The sequence below is a fragment of the Salminus brasiliensis genome, chromosome 9, assembly GCF_030463535.1.
Source record: "Salminus brasiliensis chromosome 9, fSalBra1.hap2, whole genome shotgun sequence".
Classification (NCBI taxonomy): Eukaryota; Metazoa; Chordata; class Actinopteri; order Characiformes; family Bryconidae; genus Salminus; species Salminus brasiliensis.
Genome location: NC_132886.1, coordinates 21,603,614 through 21,623,329, shown reverse-complemented (window position 1 = coordinate 21,623,329; position 19,716 = coordinate 21,603,614). Strand labels below are relative to the sequence as shown.

Here is a 19,716-nt window from a genome sequence, read left to right as displayed (position 1 = left end):
TTGCTGCCGCTCTCGCGAGTCTTGACTGCTTGTAGATGTGATGTTTGAGAGATGTGAGAGATTTGAGAGATTTGTGGGAGTTGGAAATCCACACAGACTGAACTCCCGCGCTCAACGAATTTTTGAAAGGCTACGTTTCTAAGCTTGACGTCACACCGTCGCAACGGCCGCGCGCGCTGGTTCGTTGCCCTGAGAAAAAGCCCCGCTGACGTGCGCGCGACCTTTGTACTACTTCAGTCGTGGCTGGTCAGGTGCCACAACATCTTGTGGGAGGATATAAAAGCAAGAGGTCTCCTTCATTCAGAAAGAGCGAGATACTCCTCAGAGGACAACTGAGACTGCTTTTGGCCAGTAGACTAAACCCAGAACTAGAGGTGAGTTTAAGCTTTCGTTTCCTGATCGTCTCCTTTTTTATATAAGCGCTCTTCCTGCTAAAAGCGTCCCTTCAGACTAAAATCCGAACTGATTACATTGATTTTAAACTTGATCTGTTTATCTTTCCCCCTTTTTCTTCTTCAGTGAGACATGGCTCCAATGGAAATAACTAACCAGGTGTGTAGAAGTTCCTTCTTAAAAACTTTTTTGTCCTACAAAATACCAAACAGCTGTTTACTCAGGTCAACAAAATACAGCTTTTAACTGGGGGTTATACATGAAATAATTACTAATGATAATTAGCTAGTTTAAAAAAAAGTTTATATAATTAAAAATATTAATTATATTATATATATTATATTATATTTAATTATATATAAATAGTTTAAATAATAATAATAATTTTAAGCTTAATGAAGGCTAGTATGTAACTTTCAGAGAGGTTTGTTTTAAGGCTGCATGATATTGAAATAAAAAACCTGACATTGCAAAACAGTGTTATGTTGTGATATATATTGCGATATTTAAAAATACAGGATTTTTAGAATACCAGATTTTTTAGAAGTCAGTGATCCAACATGTTGTGATATTGATAATACATTTTGTGTCATCTATCATGGAAAATAAGAAGTGTGAATTTCTTAGACAGGATTTCATTTGTCTTACGTGACATTGCACACACTGCAAGAGGACTATTGCGTATGTGCACATTGCAGTGTCGATGCTGAATCGATATATAGTGTAACCCTAGTTTACTCCTATTCCATCAAGTCTCATTTGATGAGTGTAAAATGCCCCTGTGTTAAGTACACTATGGGTATTTACTTACACATATCAGAGTGCTTAGCAAATGAGAAGAAGTGTTTTAAATTGTTCAGTCATTTATTTATTTTCTGTTGTTGTTGTTGAAGAATATCTTGTCCTTGGTTTTGATAGACCCTTTGTGTATTTCCTCTTGTGCATGGTTTATGTTCTTTTAATATAACAATCATAAATCAACATCCTCTCATGCCAGCTGTCCTAGATTGTGTTCTGGAACATGGACAGAATTAGCACAACCCTATCACAGCAGCGATGTAGACCTGTGTTATATAGATTGTAATAATGAACCTTTCTAATGTTTAGAATGTGGTCACTCGAGTGGCCAAGCTGCCCCTGGTGAGCTCCACCTATGACCTGGTCACAAACGTGTACTGCAACACCAAGGACAACCATCCATACATCAAGTCTGTGTGCGAGGCTGCGGAGTTAAGTGTAAAAACACTCACTTCAGCTGCCCTGACCAGTGCTTTACCAATCATTGGAAAGCTGGAACCTCAGAGTAAGTACTGTAATAACTATAAATAATAATAGTGATATAATAGTATATAGTATACATACTATATATTAATATTATTATGATATTATACTAATATTACATATATATATATATAAGTGCTTTTCCCAATCTCACGATTACGTACAACATTAATAGTAGAACATACAGAGATTACATACAACAATCAAAAAGATTAAATCATTGCCACAAAACAAGCTTTACTCATGTTTATTCTTTTCTTCTTTAGTCTCTCTGGCTAATGACCTTGCCTGTAAGGGCCTCGACAAGATAGAGAAGACGCTGCCAATTCTTCACCAACCTTCTGAGCAGGTGAGCTGGCATCACCCAGTAATAACTCATCATCCACAAGGTTTCCCCTCCCGACAGTTTCCAGTGATCTGTTCCATGCCCTTTTCTTTCTCATTTCCAGTTTAATTCCTTACACCCTAACAGCTCTAGTGTCATTAGTAGATTGGTCGAAGTGTAAGAGGTATCATTACATTCCTACCAGCGTTCACACTTTAGTTTCTCATTGTAACATAGCAGGCATTATATAGAGCATGCATTTTATATAAATATATAAATATTACGTTTTAAGACTAAATAGCAAGACCAGTTGCTATGTTTTCTAATATGTGTGTATGAGACTTTCCTGTTTCCTTTCTCATGTACATTAAACCTTTTCTTTAGCTCGTCGCCAACGCTAAAGAAGTAGTGACTGGTGCCAAAGGGGCAGTAACCGAAACTGTGAATGGGGCCAAGGACACTATGTCTCATACCCTCAGTGAAGTGATGGGCAGAACTAGAGAAGCTGTGCAGGAGAGTGTGGAGAAGACTAAGGTGGCAGTCACTGGCAGTGTCCACACGGTCATGGAGAGCCGAGTGGGCAAGTTGGTCACCAGTGGCATGGACACTGCATTGAACACATCTGAAACCCTGGTGGAGCGCTACCTGCCTGAACCTGAGGAGGGGCAAGGTGAGCGATGCCAAGAAAGTTATTGCATACTTTAATCCCACAACAGATTATTAGTCAAATACCTTATACTGTTAATAAGAGCCATTTTGCTATTGCGTATTTTAATTGTAGTCACATGCTCTTAAAACTTGTATATCCTCGTGCCAGCATTTAGTTTTAGAAGATTACACATCTCATTTTTGATTGGATCAGTTATACAAGCTTTTTATCTGTGGCCTAAGCACTTAGAATTAATCCTGTTTGTTCAGAAAATAACCTCTAAGGCGATATGCTTAGCGGTCATCTGACCAAGCTCTTTTCAAAGAGGCTCTTGAATGCAAAAGTAAACAGTAATCTTTTTGTTTAGACCACCCCAATGACTATTACCAGACTCCTAAACAGCTTCTGCTGAGCCTCATTTCCCTCAACGCTGTTTCTTTCTCATTCTCCCACAGAATGTGAGACAAATTTAACCAAAGAATTTGATAGTGATACAGATGAATCCAGCTACTATATGCGACTTGGCTCTTTGTCTACCAAGCTGCGGCAGAGGGCATACCAGAAAGCCGTCGTTAAGGTTCAGGATGCCAAGAAACGCAGTCAAGACTCCATCTCCCAGATAAACCATGCGATGGATCTGGTAGGTAACCTGAAGTGACTTCATCTCATACTGTTGGTCTAGGAATGGAAGAAAAAAACCTGAATAAAGAAGAACATTAGCATAATGTAGGGATGAAAATGAAATTAGCATTGAAATTAAAGGAAGCTATTCTACTAGTAAGGCACCTTTTATATCTGTGGGTTATGCCACACTGTTTGACGGCAGCTCTCACACTGTTTGGTCCTTGACGCAATAGCAAAACAAATGGCTTATTCACTAGAGGACATCTGAACTCAAATCTGTCCTAATCATTAATGAATTAATATGCTTAATCCTTTACATTAGTGGGGCCTTTTGTTATCATCAAATCCACTGGACAAGATCATGGTATGATAGCACCAAAGAACCTCTTTTTTTATTCAATGTTTAAACTAATGTCTTCATCAGATTGAATTCACAAGAAAGAACATTGATGGTGCCAACCAGAAGGTGCATGACAAACTGAGCACGCTAATGGATTGGAGGTCTGGATCCCAAAGCAACATGGAGACCGACAGCGAAACAGACAGTGAGGCAGAGGTAACGAACACAGCTGACAACCCCATTTTCCCTTATCTTTTTACCAATAGGACGCAGTGAGACAAATTACTTTAGGTTACTTGATTATCATTGGTGCTTACGCCTTTTCTGTTCTCCAGCTAATTGAATCACGTACTTTGACCATCGCTCGCAACCTGACCCAGCAGCTACAGACCACTTGTTTGGCAATGGTGTCCAGCCTCCAGGGGCTCCCACAGAACATCCAAGAGCAAGCTCTCTCCATCGGCTCTATGGCCATGGAGGTCTACACGAGATTCAGCAAGGCAGCAGCTCTGGGTGACCTGCCTGATACGGTCCTCACCACCACTCGAGCTCAGCTGAACCGCATGAAAGATTCCATTGACACCCTCTTGGATTATTTGGTAAACAACACGCCCCTTAATTGGCTGGTAGGTCCATTTTACCCCCGCATGGAGCCAGCTACAAGTGCCAGCAGCCCTCAGTCCCGCAAAGCAAAGAGTGCCAAGTCTGAATAGATGTAGCGTCTTGATGAGGAACTTCAGTTCACTGACACTGAGGCTTTCATAATGCTTTCTGACTTTCAGCTAACCCTGAGTTATCTTGGAGATTATTACAAAGTACATTCCTTAACATCACATCCTGCTAATGTTTACTTCCCATCCTTTAAATAAATACTAACTTTCAAGTGGTGTCATCAATGAACTCCTCAGTTGAGTGCTACAGAAGAACAGTTTATTTAGGTGTGATTTCGTAATCACAGTTGCTAACCATAAAGTGCTTGCTAATGTAACGTATTGCCTTGTTATGATCTTTCTACATTTCTAATAAACTCATTAAACTGACCTTTGCCTGCAGTGTTTTGTACTTGGAGAAATGGTGGACTTTATATGAAAGAAATATATAGAATGCAATAAATGAACAACAAAACTATATAATAATTACTAAAAACAATAATAATAACATAATAATAAAAATGATATATAATAATATCATATATATATATATATATATCATTCCCTACTAAGAGAGATACTCTCCCTTACTTTTCTCTGAACACTTTAGACTAGATGTTGGAACACTGCTTTTGGGATTTGATTGCATTTAGCAACAAGTACCGATGCTGGATAAGTGCACAAATTGAAAGGTTTAGAATGGTGCTTCATTACTGCAGTTTCACTGCTCCACAGTCCAAAGTTGGGGTGTGGGTGGGGGCTTACAACCCTCTTACTGACAATTACCACTGGGCATCATGACCTTAGGCTGTGACCTTATGTGTGGCTGCTCCCATTTTGTCCCATTTTATCGCCAATGCGTGATGGTGTGTGGTGATGGTGTGTGCATTTTAATGCACTTCTGGAATGATGGCGCTTCATTCATACTTTTGGGATGAGTTGGAGATGAGAAGGGGTTGTGATCATTCAACATGCTAAATTACTAATGCTCTTGTCGCTGAATGCAGTCAAATCTTCCAGCATGCTCCAAAGTCTAGTAGAAAGCTTTTCCTGGACAGTAAAGACAGTTACTCCAACAAAAGCAGGTTAAAGTATTTCAAAGCAGCAAGTGAGCTTGTGTCTCAATACTTTTGTCCATATAGTGTATTTGGACATATGGTGTACTTTAATTTGAATTATGTTGGAAGAACACTTTCTTCTGTATCATTCACAGGAACCTGACTTCACCTTCTCGGATCTGGCCTCAGAGCCTGATATGTCAGCAGTTGAGGATTGGGACGATGACGATGAATATTAAACATTAAACATCAACAACAAATAAATACTCAACAAATACAAATCATTTGATTCCTTTCTTACATAATTTGCTTTTGTTTGAATATTGTGCTCAGTCAAGCAAAAACCTTGTATCTCAATTTTTCCATTTTCACATTTTAACATAATTTAAATATGTTGTTCTTCATTTTTGTTCTTGTGTCATAAGTTCATAATGACTGGACATATAGAAATGCTAGAAAATTTCGTGAAACAAAATCAGGTATTTTTTTACACCACCAATAAAGTCTCTGTTTTGGAGATACAAGGTTTTTATGTGACAATGTTATGCAAGATGCTGTTATTTGAATGCAGTGATGTATTCAAATTCACTTGCTTCACAAAATAGGACTTAGGAACTGTTCAACTTCAACTGAATATACTAGATAAAATTGGGAATGTTTAAATCTATTGTAAATTCATAAATCTTAGTATTTATTCCAAAATAAAAAACAATCAGACAATCAAAGTTGCCTTATTTCTAACTGAACATCTTGATAAGCACAGAACTATTTCACAAAAACAGCAACCTATGTCATTATATCGCTTAATAACATGATACTTTGTAGTAATTACAAGATGTTCTAGGTTATAATTCTCACATCATTGTGACATATGGGTTGAGGCACTGTGCATGTGCAGAGGGACTTTTATTAGGGCTACAGCAAAACTCGTTGTCGGGACAGGCAGAGGTCACAGTACAAAGCTGACCGTCAAAACCAGAAGACCCACCAAAGCAACACAACCACAGCCACTACTTGTAGTGCAACAGTAACTTCACCAAACTGAGGCGCTTAGGAGAAGTCCTATTCAGTCCAATCATGAACAGCACCTGTGTGCTGGAGATGAGCCTCAGGTGGTGGGAAGCTCCCCACAGAGGCCTGCAGAGGGAGACATTATAGTAATTCGATATTTTCTTATAATAAGGAGATTTATTTTAGAATGATGATATAACATTTCATAATACCAACACAATGATTTTTATGTTCTTTGGCAATACACTTCTATACAGAATGAAAAATGGTATGATAGAATTAAGAGTGCAAGAAGAGTTGGATAGAAAGCCTCAGTTGCGAATCCTTTAGCAAAGCAATAATTACAATAGCAACGTTTTCATCATGTGACTATGAACATATATTATACATGTATTCTGGTGCAATGTAACAGCTATGTTACTGGATACATTGAGGACGTATATCCAGCCCTTTTAACAATTTTTAAAGTTGTAAAAAAAAAAAAAAAAGATGTAGTGGGTCAAAACATTGTTCATGGGACTAAGTAACTGAATAACTAAATATAATGATGATGATGATGATGATGATGATGATAATAATAATAATAATAATAATAATAATAATAATAATAATAATAATAATAATGTTTATGCCTTACATGTTAAAAACAGAATAACAGAATAACATTAAACAGAGAAGTAACTGAAGTATAATAATTCACAAAACGTAAATAAAATATTAATAAATGTTGGTTATTAAAACTTTTATAAGTAAAAAAAAAACGTTCTTCGACCAATCTCTGATATTCAAATCATGTACCGACATTACCAGTCAATGTGTATGATATACATATCAACGATCGGCCTCGCCCCACAGCGGCAGCACGTTTACTCACCGGATGTAGTTTCATTCGATTTCCTGTTTGGCGCAGTTTTCTCAAACTATTTGGCGGTTTGTGGGAAATGGTGGACGAGACAAAGTCCGGCGACTGCTAAACAAATGCAGAGGCTTTACACCTCAGGAAGAGTTTTTGCTAGCTAAGTTAATCGTGCCGGACAGTGCGAGCCCTAGTTGTGTGCAGTTCTTACTGGCGCCTTTCCGCTCAGTAATGCTGTCGGTGGGGCCGAGCGCTGTAGCTGCTCACGTTAGCAGACGTTAACGTCAGTGGGGTCGGTCGGTCGGTCGGTTAGCTGGAGCGGCTCTGTTGTTGTTGTTGTTGTTGAGTTTCGTTTCTCTCTTATGATTACTCGGACAGTGTTACCCGTTTAACCGCGGTCAGCATGATGTCCCATCTTCAGGAGGCTAACGGTAAATACCTGTGGTGGTTTCTTCAGAGTCTAGAGTTTCACCTCGATGTCGCCAATGGCTCTGCGGACAAAACCAAGCATCTCAATCTGGGAATGTGAGTAGTGCTAGTTTCCCTAACATATAGCACTATCTGCTAGAATAAACCGGTTTGAAGTATATAGCTACTAGTGAAGTAGCTAGATAAGATACCCCAAACTACAGGGAGACGTTTTTCACTATTTAGCTGGATAGTAAGAAACTTCAGACGTATTTTGCCTTACGTTGGTAAAGCCCGCATTCTCCGTGTGTTTGCATTTTGACCAATGAAACATTAATTCATCTTATAATGATCTGAATCGCTGACCTGTCCTACTGAAATGGCATCTGATCTTTTAAACAGTTTTTAAACTGTGACTAAAAGTGATTAACATGAAAGTATTGTAATTATTATGTTTTCTGATGTTTGTGAATATGTACTTAAGCCTCACAGGGCAGTTCGATGACCTGTGCAGAGCGTCTGGGCTTGATTTACACTTATTTACTATGTAGCTAATGATTTCCATCTTTTTTGTCAGTTGTGTTTTGGTGAAGTGAACATGTCAGTGATTCAGCCTAGCACTAGTCCTCTAACAGTTTCTCTGGTGATCAGTACATCCTCTGTACTAATCAAGGCTGTTTTCATGTCTGTAAGGAACATGTTTGATAAGCCAAACAAGGAGGCTTTCTACATTGTCATCCATTTCTTGTTTAAGAAGTTGAATCCTACACGTACTCAAGAGGTTTTTAGGTAAGTTATAATTATCAAGGCAAGACTCACATCATGGTAGCCTGCTATATCCTCCACTAGATGTTTATTTAAAAGTACAAATTTCCTTTGTCACAGAAATTGCTGGCCAATTTTGAATCGCAAGCAAGATGCTGAATTTCGCAAAGTGGCTTTTGGATGGCTCCAGGATATAGCGGTATGTAAAGGCCAAAAAATCACATATTATATCCTTAAGTATATTAAGTAATGGTAGCGGTGGTAGGTACCAGTTGTTTACGTAGTAAGTAAAGACAGATGTACTGTAGGCTGATGTAATATTTTTTCATTCATTCGTTTATTTATTTATTTTTAACTAAGAACGAAGAAGGGAGCAGTTTTCCCAAGGTTGTTGCTTCACACTTACTCTCTCCATCTGGACCAAGATTCATCAATTTGATGCTTCACTTGGCCAAACATGTCATGGTGAAATTGATGAAGACTTATACTACAGGTACATTATTTGATGTATTTCTTAGCAAGTTTTTCCACTATGTGAGAAAATATGCAAAATATGCCCCTTTCTAACAGTAGTTTCATATGGTTTTAACTTAGCAAATGTTCATTTTACTCCTTTGTCTCTATGGAGATTACTTTTCATCTGCCTGCCTGAAGTGGTCTCTCTCCTTCTTTGTCTGTTTGACTGCCAATTATATGGTAATACAATTAACCCTTAAAGGTGACAACCATCAAGTGGTCACTCTCCTTCTCTATCTGTTTGAATTCCAACTATATGGTAATACAGTTAACGCTTTGTTGTGTGATGACCATCAACCCCCCCCCTCCCAGTGTTCACACTCATAAGTACCCTCATCTTCATCCCCCACATACCCCTCCTTAAACTCCTCTTCATCATCTTTTCCCCTCCCACAGTTACTAATGTATATAAGGTCCTCCAGAAATATCCCATACCAGACTGGATTGGACTGTACTGGGTTAGGATGGACTTGGCTGTTCGTGATCGACAGAGTTGTGCTCATACGTCTCTGTGTGCATCAATAAATTCGTCAGTACTGAATATCCAATCTCCTGACTCCTGAATCTGCCTCCTGTATGCCGGATCTTTAACAGTGTTTTTGTAAGAGATGTGTTTTATGCATCATTCAATTGTCTGTCCCTTTTTTTCTCTGTTTTTGGTGAACAATATTTAGATGGCACATGGGTTCCAGAAGCTGCAGCTGTTCCTGCAAGTTCCCAGGATCTGGTAACGAAGCGTTTTCAGATGGTGAAGAGACATTTTGTGAGGGCGTCTGTGGAGCAGGATAGACTCATTCAGGACTATCAAAAGAGGGCAAAGTTAGTTATGAGTATGACTGCTACATTTTGTACCAATTTTTTTTTTTCCTGTACTTGAACTAATTAGAGCATTTTGTTTCAGACGTTTGGAGAAATCTTTGAAGGACCATAAGGCAGAAGAACTGAGCTATTTTGATTTGCTGAAGTAAGTCTCAAGTTTCAGGTACAATGGAATCAAATCACTTCAGACTACCAGTCGAATTCCACTTTCAAATAAGAGCACAAAATATTCTGTTGTCATAATGACCTTTATAGAAAATGAGATGACATGCTGTGTATTTATATTGAAATTGTATTGTATACAAAAAGGAAAGCTTAACTTCTCATATTTGTCAAGTTTAGGATTCAGTATGTTTTCACACATTATAAAAAAAAAAACACATGTATTAACTCATTATATATTCTTACACCGTTCATGTTTTTCTAGTCTAATAATAAAATGACCACTTTGTTATAGAAAATATGAGAACAAGGATTTGGAAAGTGAACTTCTGGCAAAGATTCATCATAAGGTTTGTTGTACTTTCACAAAACTTGGATTATTAAATGTGCATGTATTTGCTTGTAACACAAGTAATTTGGCTGATTACAGTGCATTTATTATTACAACTGATCACTTTATTAGTCATTTGAAAAAAAATATTCTGGCATTTTTAAATTGTTTTTGCCATACATCCTGTCATTAGCCCTTTAGCACATCCCGACACCAATCTGCCAACGAGCCTTAATACATTATTTCTGTAATTTTAGGTTAAAATCTTATGGACTGAGATCGACAAGTCATTGTCCAGCCTGGAAGGAGAGCGAAGCATGTTGGATAGTGTGATCCAAGGCAAAGTTGATCAATATGCATTGGATGGGAAGGACATCTGTGTGAAGATTCCTGCAGTCTTGTTGGAGCGAATGGAAAAATTATCACACCAGGTAAAGCATGGCTTGCATATGTCATCTTAAATAAACATGGCAATATCTGCATTTTTGAATTGTACTGTAATTATCTGAAAAACAAAAGGATGCTCTGTCATTCTGGGACAGTATTAGCTGTTTTTTTATATTAATTATTAATTATAATATGTAAAATGTAACAACAACTTTTAAGACCAAAGAGTGAGGGAATAATCTAATAAAATAATCATTTGTCATGTTCCTTCATTTTTCCCTTTTAATAGACTAGTATTGGGGGCTTGTATGAGGGAGAACAGCCTGTCCTGTTGCGGTTGCTAGAGCTCCTGAATGTGGTATTGAGTATCCTGAGTGAGGAGAGAGCAAAGGTTTCATGTCCTAGATTGCGGCTCAGCCAGCAAACTCTTCAGGAACAAGCTTTGCTCATGAGCCGATCAAAGGAGACAATGAAAAACTTGAGGTATTTACAATAATGGTATTATGCATTGTTATATTATTAAATTATTTACACACAGCATCTCAAAAAAAATAATCACAAGACGGCTGAACTGCTTTGTGCTACTGGTGTTTAATTGAACAGGAGAGGTGAATTAAAATAGGAAGATGTTTGTCTTTGTTAATTGTTTTACTAACTTTTAATGAACTACTTAATGGATTCAGGTGTGGGCAATCTGTGACCACACCCACAAGTAAGGAAGCATTAAATGCTGTACTCAAAAGTGGTGGGCAGTGCCGTTCCTGGAGGGCCAGGTTCCTGCGTAGTTGTTGCTTTTGTGTGCTCAAACACACCTGATTCCACTCACCTGTTAATTGCCAAGTTTGGTAGATCTGTTGTAGGAGAGAAGTCAGCAGACTGTGCTGGACTTGTTGCCCACTCTTGCGCTAATATAAAGCCTTGAAAAGGACAAAAAAAGAGCTGTAATGTACTTTTGTAGCATTTTTTTTTTTAGTTCTCTCTGAGTTAATATGATTTGTTGTACAAATGAACACCTTAGTGAATAATTTGTTTGTTATTTAGGCGAAATCTGGCTAAGGGGGATATACCACAGACTAAGAACTCCATTAAGAAGCTGGAGGTGGATTGGGAAAAGAAGTGGGCTGAATGTTTGAGACACACACCCTTGATTTCCTTTCTTAATGAGGATCCAGTAAGTGTTATTTAATCATATGTCATGTATATCTTATGAATAATATAGTATGTAATTTTTTTTTGTATTTTTGACTTCTGTAAATAGTTTTAGGACTAAATACGGTATGCTTTTGTTAATTGCAGCTTTTGAGGTTTGCTATAGACTGATAATTGTAAACCAGATTTGTCCTTTTGTATCTGTTCAGGTTTTGGACTTCATTTCTCCAATGGCACCTTTATCATTTGAACCAGCCACTGAAGCTAGCTTTAAGGCTAGTATCTTTTCACAATATCCGGCTAAACTTCCTGGTAAGTTTTAAAGTTGGGGTGTGTGTGTTTTTTTTTATTTATTTTTTTTTATTTACTTATACTTATTTACTTTATTTCCCCCCCCCCCTTGTCTCTCTTAAAGTAATTAGACCAATGTTTGGGTTTTCTTTTCTCTCCTTCAGAATCTGTAGAGCAGACCCTGAAAGAAAAACCTTGTTTGAAGGAGTCAAAGGTTTCAGTCAAAACTGAAATAGATTTTTCAAGGTGCTGTTTTGAAAAGTTAACAAGACTTTGTTTTTATCCACATTTTAGTTACCGTTTTCTCATAACAAATAAGCTTTGTTTCCAACAGTTCTGTTCCAACTTTGGACAAAACAGAAGACTTGCTTTTTTCCAGCTGCTTGGCCTCACCAAGGTGTACGTCACCTTACATGTCACGTCCTGAAACTCCTACTGGGCTTGTGGACACCCCAGCAGTTGCTCTTACTCCTGGCCCTTTTCAAGTAGGGTTAAAGGTAAGTTACTGACTTTTTTTTTTTTTTAACAAAATGACTCAGCTGTCCTTTTACAGTTGTGTGGTTGAGAAAAACTTGTATTGAAGTGGCATTTATGGCTTTAATTTCTCATAAGGAGTCAGCTTTCTGCCACGAAAAAATCAATTTATTCCAAATTCAGTAAACCTTTACTTCCATTAATGTTTTTCACTCTCCACAGGCTAGCCATGGGAAACACTTTAATTCACAAATCAAGACCTCTGCTTTGAAACCAAGGACTCAAATTATGGAATTGGAATATGACAATCTAGCAAGTCAGGTAAGAAGTGTCCTTGTTAACTGGATGTTCAGAAATCAGTGCGTTTGTGGTGGGAGACTGATACATGGGTAGTTCCGAACTATGCACTACCCATCACTAGTTCTCCCTAGATTATACCTGCTTTCTGATGACCGGGGCGAATTGAGGGAAATCGCAACGGACAGATACGAAGCAGACAATCCTTCAGTTCTTTAGTTTGTTAAGGACGTTTTCGAGTAATTATTCTTACAGTATGTCCTCTTGTTTCTTAGTTTGCTGAAGCCGTAACAATGAGTCCATTGGATGGTAGGAGAAGTGGTATGGAGCTGGAGCAGTTGCTGAACACCTTATCAGACCCCTTCACAACAAAGAAACAGCTGCCTCGCACTCCGGAAAGCTTGAGTAAGTTTTCCTACCAGTTGTAAAATTGGTATTTTGAAGCTTAAGGTCTACTGCTTTCTCATTTGGGGTCTTCTCCTCCCCTCTTCCTCAGTTATGGATGTGCGAGCTTCATGGAGAAAAGCTGTAGAAGAAGGAAAAGCTGAGAAAAGGCATGGGAAAATTCAGGATAGCCCCTCTGTTCTCACAGCACCCAATACACAACCAGCATTCGTGAGTGGTTCTAAAAGTGTGGACCCTGTACCCTGCAGTTCTCCTCCATCCCAGCAGGGGGCCTCACTCCACTCCACAATCACCTGGGACTCCTCAGAGCTGGAAGCTCTTGGCCAAAACTCCAGCAATATCATTGAGCTCAGTATTGCCCAAGAGACATTTCCAGACATGGAGGATGATGGTTCTTTTAGCTGTGGTGACGAAAATCTTCAGGAGGTTGAAAGTGAGCGAGAAGAACTTGTGCTTCCTCCAGTTGTCTTGCGTTCTCCAGAAGAAGCAGAGCCAGCTCTCCAAATGGCTCGAAAACGATTTTCAACCTTGGGCGCATCCCCCTTTATAGGGATAGGGGCATGCAGGGAGATGGAGTCTGACGTCCTGCCATCAGCAGGAAGAAAGAGCCTGGGGTTGAGCAGCTGTAGTGGTGAGGAGAAGGTGTTTTCATTGGACTTGGAGCAGTTGGAGGGGTTCTCATCTCCTCTACGAGAGGAGCTCACTTTGCCCAACCTAGTAACGTTCTCACCCATGGATGAGCTCTAACTCTTCCCCAGTGACAGAATTCCCTTAGTGTTCCCCCAAAATTAGGAGCTGGTTTGAGTAGGTGGAGAGAACATGCATGGAGGACATGCCTCCACCTAATCTGTTCTGCTTCAAGCTGTTTAACAATGTCATTTAACGCTTGTCTTGCTTTGTCTTAAGACTAATAATTGTATTTTTGTATGTTTGCTACACAATGAAATGGCCATGATTAGACTGTACAGCTGAGAAATTAAATATGAATTGCGCTAACACATGTAGCACACTTGATGTGAGCAGTTTCTCTTGAAATAAAGACCCTTTTTTCTATGCAGTTGTCTTACTTTGTGTTTTATTTTATTTTTTTGTTTTTTTATTATTATTAAATTTTAAAAAAAGCTCCTTGATTTCTGGAACAACCTCAATTTGTAAATTCACCCAGGACTTGGATGGTCCTGCAGAGACTGGTAGGTGGTGGGCACTGATGTGCATGGTCATGGTGCACAGCGCTTGGGCGGGGGGGGAAGACAGACACCTGTTACCGTGAGACTAACCCTCTTTCTAAGATAGGGGGCACAAGTAACCTGTGTAAGTTGGGGGAAGGCGGAAAAAGTAGAGCAGAGCGAGTCATTCTTCTGGGCGGCTCCATTCCGCCTCCAGCAGCCAGCCCGAGAAAAGCCAAGAGCTTCACCAAAGTAACAAAACACAAACATGGCGCCCACTCGCGACGCCACGCATCGGTGAGAGCAGCGACAGCAAAGTGGGGGAAAGTTACTGGGGACGAACCACCCAGTCTCGGTCTGGACAACCTGTGGCCGTTGAGTCTTGCGACGAACACGGTGGAAGCTGGAAGTTGTCTACATGTCCGCGGTCTTTCTTCTAGACGCCTGAACAGCTGGTGTGTATGAGCTGCTCGTTGCAGAAGTTCCTGCGTCTCGAAAATACTGCGTTTCACGAAGTTGCCCGCAGTAGCGGCTTCATGTGTGGAAACGCTTCGCTTTTAAGAGAAGCGGGGGACGGCGTCTCCCCCACCGCGCCTCACTTTGCGACTTGCTGTAGCTCGCTTATGCAAGCGCCGCTGGAAGCGGGTGCTGTGGTGGGTTAGCTCGGGGTGTTGCTGGTGGAACAAAGTTAGCCCCGGACAGCTAACGTGGCTATCGGTCTGTGTTTGGAGCGTCACCGGGAGCCACTCGGCGGCTGTCAACAGTGCTCGAGTATGAGGAAAGGAGTGCGTGGAGTTGACCTAGCTAGTTCCTGGCTTTGAGGGGGATGCAACAGTTGGGCGCATAAAACCCACTCTCGTAGGCGCCATTACCGCTGCAGGGAAGTGTGCAGGTGTTTCAGGGTGTGTCTGTCTGTCTGTCTGCACAGGTAAACTAGCTAGATACAGTCCACCATAACTTTAGCTCGCTAGTGCTAGCTAACTAGCTATCTAGCTACCTCCGCAATGACCTCGCTCAGCTGCCCAGAAACACGGAGAGTCTGAACCGCGAACCCGCTTCAGGAAGTTGGCTGCTGTTCACGCAGCGAGCAGATGACTGATGTAGCGCTAGCTTCACTTGGCAGGTTGATAAACATTGCACACATTGTATTATTATTTCTACCCAGTTTGCACGTCTGTCGCTAACTAGCCTGCTAACGTTTGAGTGTTGTGAAATTTGAGCTCTTGATGGTTTGTGTTGAACTTTTAAGGTCGACTTTTGACTGGTCGGCTAGCCTGGATTAGCCCAACGGTCGGGTTTAGCGTGCTGTAAAGCTCGTAGCTAAGTGTTTAAGGTGTAAACTTAGCACTACGTCTTCTGTTTTGATCATTAAAATGTGTGTAAAATGTTAAAATGTTAGTTGTATATTACTTAGCTAGCTAGCTGCTAACTAGTTAGTCAGATAGCTAGCTTAAATTAGCTAGCTAGCTAGTTATCTAGTTGGTTGGCAAGTTAGCTAGCTAGCTAGTTAGTTATCTATGTGGCTTTCAGTGCATCTTAATATACAGCATAGAAGCACAGAGATCATTTCTATGTTTTAAGGCTTAGTTTAAAGTGCACCCACGCAAATGATATGACATTTGTGCAGGGGTCTTGCATTGCTGAACAAACACTAGCTAAAAGAAACTTGCTTACTGCTTCCTAAAAGTACATTAGTTACATATCTAAAGAACTTATTCAGAAGTAAGATGGCTAGGTGTGACTTTGCACATTCACAAGTATTGCTCTACATGACTGCTGCCTTTGCATTCCTGTCACCTTTGCAGAAGCCTTCAAGGGGGGGGGGGGGGGGGGGGTGGTCATGGCCACCTCACTTCGTGGTTAGATCGAGGATTGAGTGCTTGTTCAGGTGTCGACAGGCTTCAAACTGCTCGCTCTAAGGTTTGGATGAATTCCACATGTTGATCAATAGATGTAATGACCTTGAAATAATCTGACGTGACCTTGTGATTGCGTTTAGTAGATCTGTATGTTCGGTTCTGAGCTCCAGAATCACAAAGTTTGTGTGTGTACGTGAATGTGTGCCACACCTGTATTGCTTCAGGCAGGCTTTGTAAAAGGCGTGGGAAACGTAAATGAAAACAGTCTGGAAGAGAACGAGACCTTTCTACGAAAGGTAGAAAGAAGGGCGCTGAGAGTGTTGTAAAAGACAGGACATGTGGCAGGAAGGCCGGCCTCTCTCCAGCAAAAGAGAAACATGACACTGTCATACTGTAGGTGTGTCCTTTCCACCTCTAGCTCACTCGTTTCACTTCAACGTTGATTCAGATGGGCTCGAAAGAACAGTGTTTAGGCCATGCACTAGAGCAGCCCAAGCACAAATGGCTTCGGACGATAGATGAGTGCAGGTGCTACGTGTTTGGAATGAAGAGCTGGGAAGGAATTCCTAGGCCAGCCACAATCAAAATTATGTAGCATTCCTTAAAAGGGAACTGTGCTGTTTGGATGACTTATGACATGTCAAACCTTGTTAAACCCACTGTACTCTTAATCCGTATCCGTTAGTGTGATGATTAATTTTGGCTGCTTACTGCCCCACTGGCTCTAGGACCCGTTGTGACTTGGATCAGAGGACTAGGCTGTGCAAAAAATTTACCAGAGACGGCCAGAGGAGCCAGCTTTGCTTCCACGTAGGCTTTCTGTGTAGCTGTAATGCTGTATGGGCAGACAGTGACATTGCAACTTCAGCTGAACTAATCTTCTGCCCTGCAGGGTGCTAGGCATGGGTAAAGTACTGGAAATACCAGGTGTTATCGACAGGATGAGCAGGACACCAAGGTTCTTTTTGTTATTTGCATGTCACTGATCTCATACTGGTGTTTAAGTTTATTTTATATATTTTTAATAAAGCCAGCCTCTTTTTAAGGTGTGAACTGTTCATGAACACTAATTGTTAATGTGAGTTGAATGAAGTAAACATGAGAAAATACCATTTCGCAGATTCAAGGTTTTATTACTACAGTGGCGATGTGCTTCTTTAACATCTCTTTACCTAATGGCTGCACTTTTAGTTTAGTTAATGTACATTAAATGTACAATATATGTCATGCACCTGATCCTAGCACACCCTAGTTTGTATATATACTCAGGATTAGTCTGTAGAGATGGTGTGCTTTGATACTACCTGCAATTTTGTCTGTCTCTCTCTCACTAACTCTCTCTAAGATATAGCAACAAGTTCCTGCTAGTGATAGGATGCCTAAAGGCTCCAAATATATCAAACAGTGCTATGCTAATCAGTTAAATCTATAGTCCTAAATATATTTGAATAATTAAAAAAAAAAAAGATGCAAGATAGTTTGGCTATTTATTTTCCACCGAGCCACTTTTATTTTTCTGATTTAATGCATCATTGAATTGGATTAAGGTTTGTGGGGCTCATAAACATTAATCAGTATACAGCCTTGTAATACAAACAAAGAATGTAAATATGTGATGGATTATGGATTCAACTAAACACTTATTTAAATGACTGCAAGTCTGATCTTTCCCCTGCAGACGTCATTTGCATCGTTAGTCATGAGGGATTAGCTTGATTGTGTATGCTGCTAAGTGAATCCCTTAGCCTGGCCTGGTCTGCCTTAATGATGCCTTTTAGTATCTCATAAATGAGTAGTAGTCATGTCAGTGCAGCTATAGCCTTGTGTCACTTTCTCCTCTGAGACAAAAATAAGAGAAACAAGGACATAATGTGTTGGATTTTTCTGTGGGCTTTATGATTGGTCACAGTTTTTGGCTTTTGAGGTTTAACTTGTTTTATTTTAGGCCAAAGCTGCATTATAACCAGAAACAGCAACACCTTACACATTTCAGTTTCTATGCTAATATATGCTTAGAAGTACTAAGGAGTTCCACTGCAGTTCTGTAAATTATGTAGTACTGAATTAATGTTTTGTGTTTTTGAACTATGTACCTTTTTTATGATTCATTATTTTATCAAAGTAACAATACTTTTACATTAGGGTGGGCTTATGCTTTTCCTCCCATATCTGGTGTTGACTTAATAATACATGAAAGGTTTCACAAGCCTGTCATTTTTATTGTAAAGAAAATCTGATTACAAACCACTGATATTTCTTTAAAGGAGGGCTTGTAGGGATAAAAAGACTTCTGCTTTTATTGTTCTGGTTTTGTCAGCCTACAGAAGCTGTACTGTTGTGTGGTTAGCTCTGGTTTGGTAGTCAGCTGAGGTAGACGTGGTTTAGTTTTGAGGGCGTGGGCGTTGAACAGAAGAGCTGGTAAAAGTTGGTATTAGCTGGTATTAGCTTTTAGCCTAGTGTGGGTTGCCATTTGCCCTTTCTTGTTTTTGCCTCCGTCACATGCCAAATTTGAGCTCTCCTTCTGCAAACACTGATGCAGGACCAGCTGTGATCACAAGGCCTGGTTGTCGTAGCAGCCCGTGTTCAGTATCAACACAACCTGATATAAAGAGCTGTTTTATAGTGTTACTCCAGAGGCAGATTATGGCAGATTGTAGTTTCCTCAAAATCACCCTTGAATTCAACAATTTACAGTCCGGACTCTAAGAGAAAAGTGATCAACATGCTCAGTAAGGCCTTATGCTCAAATAGGGATCCACTCTGGTCACACCATGGGCCTAACAACTGGACCTTAAACTGCGACTGTGCTCTCGTAACGCACATGTCATACAGATATGTCCTTTCTTATTTAAATGTACTGTTGGTGTCGACCCAAAATAGTATGCACATGAACCTTTGAAGGAGTAAGGCAGTACATATGGTTCCTATAGTATAGATCTGTGAGAAGGCCATATAGAGAACAGCTGTAGCTTATGTAAAATCATGTGACCTACCTTTTACTGCTAATGCCTCCAGCATGTGAGCTCCTAACCAGAGCATGCTGTTCAGAGTTCTGTAAACTGTCAGGTACTTTTCACAGATGTTTAGAACAGAGCTCTGCAGTGCCTTTTACAGCCTGCTAAGTGATGGTTCATTCTCTTCTGTGTTTTATGGATTAAAATGTTACAAATGTTAACCTTTTCACTTCTAGTAATGAAGCTGCGTAGGCCTCCGTGTTCTGGTCAGATCTTTGCCATAGCACAGGCTGTACTGTAATGCTGCTTCTACTGTTTGAGTGCCATCCTAACAGCAGTGTTCTTGGCAGCCGAAACCCTGACCCATCACCTCGACCACAGTATGGCTGCAAACATCTTCCATCAGCTGGAGGCGAAACACACCGCTTCTCCCTTTTAAAATCTTGTCAGCTTAGAAACTACTTATTAGTATGCAGAGTGTGCTTCCACAAGCAGTTGCATAACTATGTCTGACTAGATCAGCAATCAGCAGACTGGTGTGCATGC

The 19,716-nt window shown here is 40.0% G+C and overlaps 3 protein-coding genes and 1 non-coding gene across 5 annotated transcripts in view; all 4 read left to right on the top strand.

The window, feature by feature from the left end:
• The first annotated feature begins 224 nt into the window (after positions 1–224).
• Positions 225–4,652, top strand: plin2 (perilipin 2). Its single transcript, XM_072687822.1, has 8 exons — positions 225–374; positions 520–552; positions 1,501–1,696; positions 1,941–2,023; positions 2,384–2,669; positions 3,104–3,288; positions 3,697–3,828; positions 3,948–4,652. Exons 2-8 carry the CDS (start codon positions 526–528, stop codon positions 4,323–4,325), a joined length of 1,287 nt encoding a protein of 428 aa, XP_072543923.1. The 5' UTR covers positions 225–374; positions 520–525; the 3' UTR covers positions 4,326–4,652.
• A 2,620-nt stretch (positions 4,653–7,272) lies between these two features.
• On the top strand, positions 7,273–14,244 carry haus6 (HAUS augmin-like complex, subunit 6). Its single transcript, XM_072686846.1, has 16 exons — positions 7,273–7,712; positions 8,289–8,384; positions 8,481–8,559; positions 8,721–8,853; positions 9,551–9,695; positions 9,778–9,840; positions 10,153–10,207; positions 10,446–10,619; positions 10,865–11,058; positions 11,617–11,746; positions 11,934–12,036; positions 12,180–12,261; positions 12,350–12,512; positions 12,712–12,810; positions 13,062–13,191; positions 13,283–14,244. Exons 1-16 carry the CDS (start codon positions 7,591–7,593, stop codon positions 13,936–13,938), a joined length of 2,424 nt encoding a protein of 807 aa, XP_072542947.1. The 5' UTR covers positions 7,273–7,590; the 3' UTR covers positions 13,939–14,244.
• LOC140563259 (small Cajal body-specific RNA 8) lies at positions 12,861–12,991 on the top strand. The gene has a single exon (XR_011980478.1).
• A 356-nt stretch (positions 14,245–14,600) lies between the features above and the next one.
• The window catches only part of dennd4c (DENN/MADD domain containing 4C), a 50,225-nt gene continuing 45,109 nt past the window's right edge, over positions 14,601–19,716 (top strand). For both annotated transcript variants that reach the window (XM_072687821.1, XM_072687820.1), the window contains exon 1: positions 14,601–14,812. The gene's annotated coding sequence lies outside the window, so the exon portion shown is untranslated. The remainder of the gene's footprint in view (positions 14,813–19,716) is intronic.

Bases quoted from the DNA above. Each gene is read 5' to 3' on its own strand.
- plin2 (XM_072687822.1), top strand. From the start codon at position 526: ATGGCTCCAATGGAAATAACTAACCAG. The intron at 553-1,500 runs GTGTGTAGAAGT...TCTAATGTTTAG, and splicing joins CAATGGAAATAACTAACCAG to AATGTGGTCACTCGAGTGGC. The intron at 3,829-3,947 runs GTAACGAACACA...TCTGTTCTCCAG, and splicing joins AAACAGACAGTGAGGCAGAG to CTAATTGAATCACGTACTTT.
- haus6 (XM_072686846.1), top strand. From the start codon at position 7,591: ATGATGTCCCATCTTCAGGAGGCTAACGGTAAATACCTGTGGTGGTTT. The intron at 8,385-8,480 runs GTAAGTTATAAT...CCTTTGTCACAG, and splicing joins CGTACTCAAGAGGTTTTTAG to AAATTGCTGGCCAATTTTGA. The intron at 12,037-12,179 runs GTAAGTTTTAAA...TCTCTCCTTCAG, and splicing joins ATATCCGGCTAAACTTCCTG to AATCTGTAGAGCAGACCCTG.